Source organism: Oncorhynchus kisutch, linkage group LG6 (assembly GCF_002021735.2).
Source record: "Oncorhynchus kisutch isolate 150728-3 linkage group LG6, Okis_V2, whole genome shotgun sequence".
Taxonomy (NCBI): Eukaryota; Metazoa; Chordata; class Actinopteri; order Salmoniformes; family Salmonidae; genus Oncorhynchus; species Oncorhynchus kisutch.
In genome coordinates, this window is record NC_034179.2 from 18,410,478 (window position 1) to 18,425,574 (window position 15,097).

The 15,097-nt window shown below is 42.4% G+C and overlaps 1 protein-coding gene across 4 annotated transcripts; it reads right to left on the reverse strand.

Annotated features, from left to right (window-relative positions):
• Positions 1–532: 532 nt before the first annotated feature.
• Positions 533–9,217, reverse strand: LOC109882564 (creatine kinase S-type, mitochondrial-like). 4 transcript variants are annotated; one of them, XM_031826338.1, is made up of 11 exons: positions 8,986–9,068; positions 5,085–5,138; positions 4,636–4,816; positions 3,767–3,965; positions 3,580–3,675; positions 3,269–3,490; positions 2,536–2,621; positions 1,781–1,904; positions 1,385–1,519; positions 1,136–1,261; positions 533–1,007 (listed from the first exon to the last, which is right to left on the reverse strand). In XM_031826338.1, the coding sequence occupies exons 3-11, from the start codon at positions 4,782–4,784 to the stop codon at positions 891–893; spliced, it is 1,254 nt and encodes a 417-aa protein (XP_031682198.1). In that variant the 5' UTR covers positions 4,785–4,816; positions 5,085–5,138; positions 8,986–9,068; the 3' UTR covers positions 533–890. The 4 variants fall into 4 exon arrangements, with proteins under 4 accessions (XP_031682198.1, XP_031682199.1, XP_031682200.1 ...); XM_031826339.1 differs by having other exon boundaries at positions 5,026–5,138; positions 8,986–9,018; XM_031826340.1 differs by having other exon boundaries at positions 5,005–5,138; positions 8,986–9,018.
• Between the last annotated feature and the right edge of the window lie 5,880 nt (positions 9,218–15,097).

The following is a 15,097-nucleotide window of genomic DNA, read 5'->3' on the forward strand; positions in this document are numbered from 1 at the left end:
AGTTTGGAGTGTGACTGTTTGAGGTTGTGGACAGGTGTCTTTTATACTGATAACAAGTTCAAACAGGTGCCATTAATACAGGTAACGAGTGGAGGACAGAGGAGCCTCTTAAAGAAGGATTTATAATGGTCTGTGAGAGCCAGAAATCTTGCTTGTTTGTAGGTGACCAAATACTTATTTTCCACCATAATTTGCAAATAAATTCATAAAAAATCCTACAATGTGATTTTCTGGATTTTTTTCTAATTTTGTCTGTCATAGTTGAAGTGTACATATGATGAAAATTACAGGCCTCTCTCATCTTTTTAAGTGGGAGAACTTGCACAATTGGTGGCTGACTAAATACTTTTTTGCCCCACTGTATATATAGTCAACTTCACAGTGAATGATGGATCTTCTACACAGTCATTACACATAAAAAGTCCAATAACATTTTTGGGGAATGGAAACGTACCACAGTTATTAATTGAAAAGGTATTTAAGCTTTTAGTTAGGGTAGAATGATTAGTAGGAGAAAACACAAGCTGTAACATTGCCTTGGAATCAGGGAATTAGTTTTTTATTGATCAGAGATCAGTGGTTTTATTAGGGTTGATTTTTATTGAGGTTAGTGTTACAATAATAATAATACCTTTAAGACTTTCGCTCCTGGTAGAAGCTGTCCCTAACCACAGATCTAGGATCAGATTATGATACCCCCAACCCCAGCCTTAACCATCAAGGGGGATACACCAACACTTGTCCCTGGACCAGTGGAAAGACATTCTACTTCTACTTTACTCCAAATTGCTCAGTTTGGGGATGAGGAGGGATCAGGCCTAACCCCTCTTCTTTGGCCCTCTCTAACCGCAGAGCGGGTCACTCCCTCTCAGACGTGGGGCTCAGGTGTTTCACTTTCTGAACTGGGTGATGGGGGAGGGGACCTTGATGTCCTGGCCCCTTTCCAGCTTCTTCTCACAGTCAATCAGATAGTTGACTCCATCAACCAGCAACTGGACCAGCTCCACCTATACACACGCACCGATACACACAGTTATCAGCGGTCAAGGGGAGTTTAATCTCTAGTCCAGATAGAGATGGTTTACAGTTTCCTTCAGTTGTTCATTCATTCATAGAATATCGGTTCTAGTTTTACCTCAGATTTTCCCAGACGGTCATTGTTGGATATATCAACGGTGTCTCCAGTTGTGGCTGAGTCAACTCCGCCTGTCCCTCTCTTCTGCAGACGCATGTTGTCCAGGATCTTACCAAAGCGAGGGTCCTGCATGGTAAGTACAGAACTTTAATAAATGCTTTGTCTAGGGAAAGAGGGGTCAATGCACAGGGACAATCCAAGTAAAAACTTTGAGGAAAAGGAAAGAGAAAGAGAGAGCGTGTGTGTTACCTTGCTGAGGTTGGGCAGTCTGATGTGCACTCCAGCCCTGAGTCCAGTACCCAGGTTAGAGGGACAGGTCAGGATGTATCCCAGGCGCTCGTTCCACATGAACTCCCAGCCTCTCTCCTGGATCAGCTTCTCCACCTAGAGGATGGGGGGCCACATTAATGATCTACTGTACATGTCCATGTATATTATAGACAAAAGGGTGCTATCTACAACATAAAATGGTTATTCAGCTATCCTCATAGGAGAACCCTTCAAAGAACCCCTTTTGGTTCCAGGTAGTATTACCTGGAACCAAAAAGGGTTCTCCTATGGGGACAGCCGAAGAGCCCTTTTGGAACGCTTTTTTAAGAGTGTACAGACAAGCATCATTACATGTGACATGTAAATGTAATGTACCTGTTGGAGTCCTCTGCAGAACCTCTCGAACACTCTCTTCATGTTTCCTCCCTTCTCCATGGAGATGACCCTGGTGTGGTCCTCCTCATTGACCCAGATCAAGAAGGTCTTCTCATTGTTGTGCCTGGAGAGAAAGAACACATTCCTAAGAATCTAGAAACATTTGTTGGTTGCATTGATTGTCAACTTCTGTGATCACAGCACACACATGCTGGTTAGAGGATTCTGCTGATGAGAGCCTTGTAGACCCTACCAGAGGCCCCTGCCGTCGGGCCATGAAATGCACACGTCAACAAGGGGGGGACAGGCTTGTCAAACAGGAAGTGGTCCTACAGGGGAGAGGAGAGAGAATGAGGAGGAGGAGGAGATGGAGGGGAAGAGGAAGAGGAGGAAGATAAGGAGGTGGTCACGGAAATGGGAATTCAGGGCTAGGACATTGATGTAATGACACTTTGGGGAGAAGAGGACGAGAGGAGGAGGATGAAGAGTAGTCAGAGGAAGAGACCTTTCCCAATGCCATAATGTTATGGAAACATGGTTCTGCTCTCTTACTGGTCTTACCAGGTGCCCCTAATCACCGATAGTACGATCTCTACAGCTATTACGATACAAGACAGTGCTACAGGTTTTTAAAGCTACAGGGACAGGGTTGGGCTCTCTACTACTCTGGCCTTACCAGTTTCTTAGTACTAAGTCTCTCTACAGGTAGTGTAGTTTTGGGGACATGGGTTGGCTCTCTACTACTCTGGTCTTACCAGATGCCCCTGGCATCAGGCCAGTCACGGGCCATGAAGGCAGAGGTCAGCAGAGGAGAGACGGGCTTGTCGAACAGGAAATGCTCCTGAGGCAACGTGAGGTTCAGAGGACAAAGGTTAATGAGACTGAAAGTTAAAGATCAAGACTAGTGTAATCTCTCCCAAAGATTACCTCTATTTCCAATCTTAATCTTAGCCGTTAGGATTAAACGCAAAGTCACCCCAGTCTGTCTAGACTGAGTGGATTAACTGGGTAAGACCCTTTTTTCCACTGTGCTAAACTTCCTGAAATCATTGGTAGGCCTACCACTGGGGAATGAAGACAAATTAGTGCAATTAAGAACCATGTCCTCAAATGAGTCGGGTCAAATAAAAGTAATGAAACAATGCTGTCACTACAGTCCAGGTTCCAGTTGCACTATTTCAGCATAATCCTCACAACAATCCCTGCCATTAGCATGGCAATATAAGTAGACATTATCATGGATATGAGGAATCCCATATGCAGTCAGATTATGATAATACATGTATGTACATTTTGGGATAAGAGGCGAAGAGAGACAGACAAAGAGGAAGAGAGAGAGGGGGATGCAGAGAGAGAGAGAGAGAGAGAGAGAGAGAGAGAGAGAGAGAGATACAGACGGATGGACAGACAGACCCACAGACAGAAAGATAGAGAGGTAGATTAGATAGATAGATCGATAGATAGATAGATGTCCTCTGAGTGTCTCACATCAATAAGCTGCTGCTGCTCCTTCTCCGTCATGTCTCCCAGGCTGTAGTAACGTCCGGCCAGATCACCCTTCAGGCCGGCCAGGGCCTGGACGGTCACACGCTCTACCTCACGGCGCTCCGAGCGGGAGCAGCATGGGGGCAGGCTCAGACCACGGATACTACGGCCTGTACGCACGCGAGACGACAGAACGTATTTCTCATCAAACATACCGTTGGTGATCTGAGGAGAAGGAGGGTTATCAGTAAATCGGAGAATAATGGACTATCTCATGTAGTGTGTAGAGGTTACTGGAGGTGTGTGTGTGTTACCTTGGACGCGTCCAGATCAGTGGGGTGTTTCATTGTTTTGGGGTCGTAGCCATTGTGTCGGTCTTTGATGACGGGGTCAAATATATCAGCAAACACCTGCAGAGGACAGGATGAACAGTTAACCAAAAGGAGATACCTCCTTCAAAATATAGAAAAACACACACAAACTCAAGCACACATACAGTACCTCGTAGCTCTCCTCGTCCCCAGCCACCATGCCAACAGTCTTAATGAACGGGTGGCCAGGGTTGTCCACTCCGGTCTGGATGCACTGGTCCAGGCTCCAATTGTTAGGGGTCACCTTGTCTCTCAGCTTACCGTAGATAGCAGGGGTCAGGGAGTGCGCCATGCAGTTATTGTGCCTCCTCAGGTCAGGATAGTCAGCGCTGGGGATGATGGGAAAAGTAGTTTTCATTCGAAACATAGAGATTCCAAATGAATTATCCGTCTGTATAGGACGTGCACTGTGAAGGACATTTCAAATAGGGTTTGATTATGGACACACCCCTTGCCAAGAGGGCTGCGGTTTTAGATGTAATGTGTATGTCATTTTTTTGGACAGGTACATATTAATTGGTTGCTTGATTGATTGAGACAAGTAGAGGAAGTTATTTTAGAGTGTTGGTGATCTGTCTAATCTATGGCTCAAGCCTTAGTTCCTGATCTGGTCTCCCCTTGGCTCCTGTCCCTGTGTGTGTGTGTGCGTGTGTGTGTGTGTGTGTGTGTGCGTGTGCGTGTGCGTGTGCGTGTGCGTGTGCGTGTACGTGTGTGTGTGTGTGTATGTGTGTGTGTTTACTAAATGTGAATGTCAGAAAGGGCGTGAAGGAGGTGACTGGCAACACTTGTATCTACTAAAGTTTCATTCCCCGCCCCTCTACCTTAGACTTACATTTGGACTGCACACTGGGTGTCAGATTATAGTTGTTCCTAATTCAATAGATGCAGCTATCCTAGGCCCAACACCTGTATTCCAAATTAATTATCCGTCTGTATAGGATGGCCGTGCCAGGATGGCCGTACACAGTCCATTAGAGGCCATGTTGTTTGTAGTCCTACCTGGGTGGATAGAGCTTCCTCCTCTCCTCAGCGGACAGGATGTTGCTGTCGGTCATCAGGTAGCCGGTTGCCATGGTGCCTACTCCCAGGCTGGCCAAAAGCACGGCCGTGTTACGGCCGGACATCATTCTTGTGAAAGAGGTCGCCATCTTGGACAGTTCAGAGGTCAGAATCAGGTCAACTGGGGGAGAGAGAGAAAGGAATTAGGGAAGAAGAGAGACAAGATCAAATGTACACATTTCAAAGGTTTTACTTCTTAAAAATTCTTAAATATGTATTTATCTATGCATTAGTTTCTTTGTGTGTATGTCCTTCACACCAGGTGAGCTGTGGGAGGAATCTCCTCCTACAGAACAATACACTTCCTACCTTTAACCCATTGGCCACTACCTTTTGTCTATGAAATACAGACTGTGGATGCTGCAGGTCAAACTTTTTTTTTTCTTCACCTTTATTTAACCAGGTAGGCTAGTTGAGAACAAGTTCTCATTTGCAACTGCGACCTGGCCAAGATAAAGCATAGCAGTGTGAACAGACAACACAGAGTTACACATGGAGTAAACAATTAACAAGTCAATAACACAGTAGAAAAAGAAAAAAAAGAGAGTCTATATACATTGTGTGCAAAAGGCATGAGGAGGTAGGCGAATAATTACAATTTTGCAGATTAACACTGGAGTGATAAATGATCAGATGGTCATGTACAGGTGGAGATATTGGTGTGCAAAAGAGCAGAAAAGTAAATAAATAAAAACAGTATGGGGATGAGGTAGGTAAAAATGGGTGGGCTATTTACCGATAGACTATGTACAGCTGCAGCGATCGGTTAGCTGCTCAGATAGCAGATGTTTGAAGTTGGTGAGGGAGATAAAAGTCTCCAACTTCAGCGATTTTTGCAATTCGTTCCAGTCACAGGCAGCAGAGAACTGGAACGAAAGGCGGCCAAATGAGGTGTTGGCTTTAGGGATAATCAGTGAGATACACCTGCTGGAGCGCGTGCTACGGATGGGTGTTGCCATCGTGACCAGTGAACTGAGATAAGGCGGAGCTTTACCTAGCATGGACTTGTAGATGACCTGGAGCCAGTGGGTCTGGCGACGAATATGTAGCGAGGGCCAGCCGACTAGAGCATACAAGTCGCAGTGGTGGGTGGTATAAGGTGCTTTAGTGACAAAACGGATGGCACTGTGATAAACTGCATCCAGTTTGCTGAGTAGAGTGTTGGAAGCAATTTTGTAGATGACATCGCCGATGTCGAGGATCGGTATGATAGTCAGTTTTACTAGGTTAAGTTTGGCGGCGTGAGTGAACTTACTCCATGTCCTCAGTTGAGTTACAATGCACTTCCAGTTGGTTGATTGTACTGTATTCAATTGTATCGTAACAAGTCAATTTTTTTAATGTTTTATATAGTAGAGTAGATGTAGAGTAGATGTAGGTCGTTGATAACAAGCTTACAGTATGAGACGGGAGTATCAGCAGATGGCTGATTAAGCTCAGTTTCCTAAACTGGCCTCACAGGATGGCCTCTTAGCAAGTACAATCTGGCCGCCACCATCAAGGAGGTGTAGGTAGGATGAAGTTGCCCCTATACACTGATCTTAGGTCACCAAGATACAATTACATTTGGTTTTGCCCCTGCCCGAACAAGTTATTCCTCTCAGTATGTCCTGTGACTAAAATCTAAATGTTAAAGCTTGTCCTTCACCGCAGTGCAGAGGACAGAGAGAGAGGGAAAGCTGTCTTAAAATAGAGAGGTCTACTGTATTTAGGTCTGTAGAGGTCTAGTAGAGGTCTATTCACTAATCCCTGTCAGAGCGGAAACAAAAGCTGGGATTGACTTCCTGTCTTGATTATCATTCTACACATCTATTCCATCATGATCTGCAGTCGTCAGTTGACTTAGTTCCATGCGATTGTTCTTCATTAAGAATACAGGAAGAGTACTATTCCATCAGATCATCAGTTGGCTGCAAAGCTAATGATCCACCCTCTCTGCTCTATGATCCATATCAAGGAAAACTACATATCAGTGTCTGAACACAAGGTAACATCTCTGGGTCAAACTCTATTGACATCAAAGTTGTGGCTGTGTTTTCCTTGATACAGCATGACTAGAACACACTAGATGGCTGAGGAGTCAGACTGGAGGAGGCTGTCAGCACTGCAAATAAATGATTATTTATAGAAATCTGGAGGAGAGAAACAGTGCCAGATGGGTCTAATGCCAAGACCGCTCTTTCTGGAATCAAAACACCACAGGCCTCGTGTTCCGTTCTGCTCTGACATTCTGAACCAGCCACAGTCTCTCGAGACAGGACACAGGCCAAGACAAAGACAGTGGGATGGGAAAGGAGGAAAGAGAGAGAGAGACACACACACACAGCGAGAAAGAGATACAGAAAGTTATAGAGACAGAGAAAGAGATCAAGAGATAAGTGAGAGACAGAAAGAGAGGGATGAGGGATGAGGGATGAGGGAGAGATGGAAAATAAGAGGTGGAAAAGATGAACACAGAGACATAGAAAGAGAAAGGGGGGCTACAGCCCTGACAGCAAAGACCAGTGAATCAGTGATAAGGTTATGTCAGAAACAGCAACTTTCTGGTATGACAGGCCTATATGGTGGTTTATAAAGGCAGCCATCAGTCAGTCACATTGGATTGTAATGCTTTAAAGCCAGGATTACTACAGATCTAGGATCAGTTTATTATCCTCCCCCAATTCTAATCATCAGGGGGAGAAACGTAAAACGGACCTTAGATCAGTATCGAGAAGCAACTTTCATCCCTACTAGCCATATACGGAGAGGAGTGTTAACACGGTCACACTTAATTGAATTAATTGTATTTTTTTTCTTCCGGGAGGGGGGGGGGGGACTGTGGGAGGGGTCTCGAATGGTTGAGGGACAGCTATTGGGGAACTGTGGGTGGATCTTGGAGGGTTCGGGTTTTACAAGATTGTGATCATGAAAAGGGAAACTATGACATATATTTTATATCACTATCATGCACACGCACCCTCACACATAAGGATGGCTCTGTTGTGGAAAGACTGATGTTTGATAGTGTCCTGATGCAGTATTGTTTGTCCTTCATGTTCTAATACTTTTGTGTTACCCCTGCTTGAGTATTTAATATGTGGGGATGTAGTTAACAGACATAAAACTACTTCTTTGTAAAGCTCTCAAAATTATGCATTATCTCGAGTCATGAAGCAGTTATTGACAGTTAATAATGTATATAAGGATTAAGTATCACTATGAACATGCTCTGCTGTCCTTTAGAACATCAGACTAGACCAGGGCTCTCCAACCCTGTTCCTGGAGAGCTGCCTACCATCCTGTAGGTTTTCACTCCAACCCTGTTCCTGGAGAGCTGCCTACCATCCTGTAGGTGTTCACTCCAACCCTGTTCCTGGAGAGCTATCATCCTGTAGGTTTTCACTCCAACCCTGTTCCTGGAGAGCTACCTACCATTCTGTAGGTTTTCATTCCAACTCTAATCTAGCTCACTTGATTCTAATAATTAGCTGGTTGATAAAATTAATCAAGTTAGTTACAACTGGGGTTGGAGTGAAAACCTACAGGAGGGTATCTCTCCAGGAACAGGGTTGGAGTGAAAACCTACAGGAGGGTAGTTCTCCAGGAACAGGGTTGGAGTGAAAACCAACAGGAGGGTAGTTCTCCAGGAACAGGGTTGGAGCGAAAACCTACAGGATGATAGCTCTCCAGGAACAGGGTTGGAGCGAAAACCTACAGGATGACAGCTCTCCAGGAACAGGGTTGGAGCGAAAACCTACAGGAGGATAGCTCTCCAGGAACAGGGTTGGAGCGAAAACCTACAGGAGGATAAGCTCTCCAGGAACAGGGTTGGAGCGAAAACCTACAGGAGGATAGCTCTCCAGGAACAGGGTTGGAGCGAAAACCTACAGGAGGATAAGCTCTCCAGGAACAGGGTTGGAGCGAAAACCTACAGGAGGATAGCTCTCCAGGAACAGGGTTGGAGAGCCCTGGTCTAGACTATGTAGACCCGTTTACATTTCAACACCAAAAGGCTCCTGTTCTGTTCATCAAATATCATGTCAGTCTTACAATGATAGTGACTACATCAGCAAAATATTATTAAAATATGCAGAAGGAAACATTAACTTCAAATCCGTCTGTAGTTCTCAAGGTGGGAGGGAGGGGCTCTCACCAAAGTAATTTAGATTTGAACAACTACTTGGCTTCATCTACCATTTTAAAATGTATCAAGTATCTAACTTAAAACAGTTTGTTAATATCCCCCTACCAGAATGAATGAGAGATAGAGGAGAGCTATAGAGAGAGGAATCATGGAGAGTACAGTACCTGTTTCACTGCCGGTATCCCTCCCTGCTATAGAATCCTCTTTCAGGAGTCTTTTTCTCTATTTCTCATCCCACACTCCGCCCACTAATGTGGGATTAGGACCTGTGCTTTAAACCAATTAAAAATTCAGAATTTACGCTGTGGGCCAATGGGGAGATAAGAACCTGTGCTGCTGACCAATCGTATTTTTATTCCTCGTGCAACACCTTGGACGGTCCTTGCTCTGCTGTCTGTCTTGACCTTGTTCTTTCCTTAATCTTTACTAGAGGTAACCCCCGCTCCCACACACACAATGAAAATTGTATTTCCATTGTGAATTCATGAAACATATATTGACAGGCTATATCATATAATTTTATCACGTCAGTGCATCTGTTAGATACTAATGCATATAACATAGAGGGATTTGATCAATTAGAGGCACGTGTGAAAGTGAAACCATTGTTGAAATAGGCTACTATAAAAGACAGAGATAATGGGAAGTCGAATGAGAGATCAAAATATGATTTTTATTTGTCAAATGCACCGAATACAACAGGTGTAGTAGACCTTACTGTGAAGTGTAGTAGACCGTACCATGAAGTGTAGTAGACCTTACCGCGAAGTGTAGTAGACCTTACCGTGAAGTGTAGTAGACCTTACCGTGAAGTGTAGTAGACCTTACCGTGAAGTGTAGTAGACCTTTCCGTGAAGTGTAGTAGACCTTACCGTGACGTGTAGTATACCTTACCGTGAAGTGTAGTAGACCTTATCGTGAAGTGTAGTAGACCTTACCGTGAAATGCAGATGGCTATTCATGCTCTGTTGGAAGACCCTGCGTTTTGCAGAGTGTGTTTTTAGAGACAGGTGGGACTTTTGCAGAAAGTACAGACTGGCTCATCAGATATAGATTAACAAAACACATTTCATTAGATTTTTGCTAGTATTTAAGACCTACATTAGAAAGGCAAACACATGCCATTCCGGTGCACATCTAAGTGCTATCCACCATCAGGTTTTGGCAATGGACACTTTTCAGCGGGAGTTTGCCGATCAGCAGGTCTCCCATCAGGTCTTGATGAGCCTGTGGTTTTATATTCACACATTCGGACATTCATCAGACATTCAACAGACATTCGCCAAAAGCCATTTAAAAATGTTAAAATCAATAACTAATTCACCATTTGTCACAGAATGATCAAACTAGATATGATTTATTCTATAAATGGCTAGCATATTTTTACAACCTTTGTTTTGAGTAGAAATTCCAGTTGGAAATACATAAAATATATAAAATGGAATTTAAAGCAGTATAAATCATTAACTAATTCACAGTTTGTCACAGAAACATCAAACTAAGTAAATGTATTCTATAAATGTCTAGCATACTTTTACAACTTTTGTTTTGAGGAAATATTCCAGTTTTGACTTGATAGAAATACATCAAATCCAATGTCATTTTAAACTGTATAAATCAGTAACTAATTCACTGTTTGTCACAGAAACATCAAACTAGATATGATTTATTCTATAAATGTCTAGCATACTTTTACAACTTTTGTTTTGAGTAAAAAAATCCAGTTTTGATTTGATAGAGGGCATGTAGTCCGTCTAAAGGGTGTGTGGTCAAAGTTCTAACCAGTCTGGTATACCCTATTAGAAGGGGCCTGGCATAAACTTCTGCATCTTCAGTCATATTAAAATAAATAACTGGAATAAACTACGGGATGAAGGGGTCAGGCCTGACTAACAAAGACAGGTGGATAGACCAAGAGGATCAACATGGACATTCCACAGGGCCACAGAAGGTACAGAAGGTGAAAGTGGAGATAAGGAAAACTAAGATTGAACCAAATCATACACTACCGTTCAAAAGTTTGGGGTCACTTCGAAATGTTCTTGTTTTCAACAGTGAAGAGGCCACTCCGGGATGTTGGCCTTCTAGGCAGAGTTGCAAAGAAAAAGCCATATCTCAGCCTGGCCAATAAAAAGAAAAGATTAAGATGGGCAAAAGAACACACTAGACATAGATTTGGCTTTTTCTTTGAAACTCTACCTAAAAGGCCAGCATCCCGGAGTCGTCTCTTCACATTGAGACTGGTGTTTTGGGGGTACCCTATTTAATGAAGCTGCCAGTTGAGGACTTGTGAAGTGTCTGTTTCTCAAACTAGACACTCTCATGTACTTGTCCTCTTGTTCAGTTGTGCACCAGGGCCTCCAACTCCTCTTTCTATTCCAGTTCTTTATTTTTATTTTACCTTTATTTAACTAGGCAAGTCAGTTAAGAACAAATTCTTATTTTCAATGACAGCCTAGGAACAGTATGTTAACTGCCTGTTCAGGGGCAGAACGACAGATTTGTACCATGTCAGCTCGGGGATTTGAACTTGCAACCTTTCGGTTACTAGTCCAATGCTCCAACCACTAGGCTACCCTGCCTAGAGCCAGTTTGAGGTGTTCTGTGAAGGGAGTAGCACACAGCATTGTATGAGATCTTCAGTTTCTTGGCAATTTCTCGCATGGAATAGCCTTCATTTCTCAGAACAAAAATAGACGGATGAGTTTCAGAAAAAAAGTTATTTGTTTCTGGCCATTTTGAGCCTGTAATCAAACCCACAAATGCTGATGCTCCAGATTTCACCTTTATTTAACCAGGTAGGCAAGTTGAGAACAAGTTCTCATTTACAATTGCGACCTGGCCAAGATAAAGCAAAGCAGTTCGACAGATACAACGACACAGAGTTACACATGGAGTAAAACAAACATACAGTCAATAATACAGTATAAACAAGTCTATATACAATGTGAGCAAATGAGGTGAGAAGGGAGGTAAAGGCAAAAAAGGCCATGGTGGCAAAGTAAATACAATATAGCAAGTAAAACACTGGAATGGTAGTTTTGCAATGGAAGAATGTGTAAAGTAGAAATAAAAATAATGGGGTGCAAAGGAGCAAAATGAATAAATAAATAAAATACAGATACTCAACATTAACAATGTCTACACTGTATTTCTGATCAATTTGATGTTATTTTAATGGACAAAATTGTGCTTATCTTTCAAAAACAAGGAAATTGACCGTAAACTTTTGAATGTTAGTGTAAATTAGCATGAGTATTGAAGGATAACAGAGGGTTTAACATGTTTTGTTTTTGGGCTGAATGTATACATTATGATTTGCTTCTGAACTGTATGTAAACCCTTCTGCAATACCAGGCTGTCCCTATGCTATTTGCTCTCTTTCTCTCTTAAACTGCTAGCACAAAGTCTACGTGAAAATGTGGTTTTTCAGAAAAGATCATGAAAAAAATTTAACTGGCTCAAATCAGCTCTACATAATTCAGCAGGGAGGTGAGCAACTACCACACATTATACTCATTATACCAGTGTAGAGACTACATAATATCTACATATGGTAATACCTACATAGGTATTACCATATCCCTTTCTATTCACATTACTTGCAGAAATAACTATTTGCAAACCCTGTAAAACATCCAAAGACAGTGGTCTTAGAAGGGTATTTATACTTTAAAATACATATTTTATGTGAATGGATGTAGATGAAAGAATTCTGCCAGTGTTTTAATGTCCTAGTTTCATATTTTTTTCTTTACCTCCAACTCTATATATCCGAGTGAGCCTATGAGGACCGTGGGGATCAGATTTACCATTATACCCATTGAAGTTGAAGTTGACTTTGTTTATGGCACATAGCCTTTGAGCTTCACAGTTTGGTTTTGTAGTGTTTATTGTTTTGTTTGGCGTCATTTTAAGTTAATAAAGAAAATGTACGCTCACCACGCTGCACCTCGGTCCACTCCTTTCAACAGCCGTGACAATATGACAGCCAGACACTGTTCGAAAGGAGTTGTTTGTGATATCTACACTCAGTTGACACTTTATTATGTTCACCACACTATTCACTGAAATAAATTGCTCCTACATACACCAAGTCCAGTGGTCTTGCCTTGCTAGACACTAAAGCATGCAGAGAAGTATTCAGGTACTCTGTTACTGTTTGTTTGAACTTTAGAATGTGCAAAATGACAGTACATTTTGTGATGGTCTTTTGTAACTCAAAAGTTCCAAAACTTGTACTGACTGTAAACTCCAACTGGACTTAAAAACTTGAACCGTCAAATAAAATCAAACCAAATTTAGCAGATGTTAGCAGATGTTAATGCGAGTGTAGCGAAATGCTTGTGCTTCTAGTTACGACCATGCAGTAATATTTAACAAGTAATCTAACAATTTCACAACAACTACCTTTTACACACAAGTGTAAAGGAATGAATAAGAATATGTACATAAAAATATATGGATGAGCGATGTCCGAACGGCATAGGCAAGATGCAGTAGATGGTATAGAGTACAGCATATACATATGAGATGAGTAATGTAGGGTAAGTAGACATATAAAGTGGCATTGTTTAAAGTGACTAGTGATACATTTATTACATCCAATTTGAATTATTAAAGTGGCTAGAGATGAGCCAGTATGTTGGCAGCAGCCACTCAATGTTAGTGATGGCTGTTTAACAGTCTGATGGCCTTGAGATAGAAGCTGTTTTTCAGTCTCTCTGTCCCAGCTTTGATGCACCTGTACTGACCTTGCCTTCTGGATGATAGCGGGGTGAACAGGCAGTGGCTCGGGTGGTTGTTGTCCTTGATCTTTTAGGCCTTCCTGTGACATCGGGTGGTGTAGGTGTCCTGGAGGGCAGGTAGTTTGCCCCCGGTGATGCGTTGTGCAGACCTCACTACACTCTGGAGAGCCTTACGGTTGTGGGCGGAGCAATTGCCATACCAGGGGGTTATACAGCTCTTCAGGATGCTCTCGATTGTGCATCTGTAAACGTTTTTGAGTGTTTTAGGTGACAACCTTTTTCACCACGCTGTCTGTGTGGGTGGACCATTTCAGTTTGTCCATGATGTGTACACCGAGGAACAAAACTTTCCACCTTCTCCACTACTGTCCCGTCGATGCGGATAGGGGGGTACTCCCTCTGCTGTTTCCTGAAGTCCACGATCATCTCCTTTGTCATCTTCTGTTCAGGGGCAGAACAACAGATTTTTACCTTGACAGATTGCGGGTTTGAATTTACTACCTTGGGGTTACTAGTCCAATGCTCTAACCACTAGGCTACCGTGCCGCACCAGGTAGATGGCTTATTTGTGAGTGTTGCCTAAACATTTGAAGTATATTTGCCATTGCTGAAGCAACTTGAATTGTCCTAAAGGTCATCTCTTTGTAGCTATGTTTTTATTTCTAATGGGCAAGCCACAACTGAGCGAGACAAATAAAACATTTTTGTTGTACCTAATCTCTGACACCAGCACCTATTTCAGTCTCGGAAAAGTGTTTTTCTCCTCTCTTTTTTTGGTTAAGTCATTGTATTTCCTGGTACGGCATTGTATATTCCACACGGGCTTTAAAGGGATTGTTTGGACCATACGGTTAATTAGATTAATTAGAAATGCAAATAGCCAAGGTCGTGCACGGGCACAGAGGCCAATGGTATTTATCAATTGTGTGCATTGGACGTTCATAAAATTGTTTGATATATCATACTTTTTTATGCCTACGAACATTCTAAATTCCGTTCGTAAGTAGTATTTTAGAATAGTTTCTATGAAATATTGACCAATTGAGACCAAATTGAGACCATTAATGGTCAAAATCATCCCTTTAATAAAGCCCGCGCGGAATATACAACGCTGTACCATGAAATACAACATCGCAACCTAAAAAACTACAAGACAGAAATATGTGCTGGTGTCAGAGATTGAGTACAACCAAAATGTTTTATTTGGCTATCTCAGTTGTGGCTTGACCAGTTAAAATAAAACCACCTCTACAAAGAGAGGGCTATTAGGACAATTCAAGTTGCTTTAACAATGTCAAATATGCTTAAAATTAGTAAGCAACACTCACAAATCACAAATAAGCCATCCATCCTCAACAGCTCCCTCCTATAGGCGTATAGGCGAACATTGCTGTTCTGCAGAATTAACGAGTAATGCATTCCACCTTTCCTCCACATTCAGCAGCGTCTTTGCACATCACAACCTATTACTTGCAGATTAAGAGCGGAACCTTTTCTGTTCACATAGTTGAAATCATTTTGGGATGGT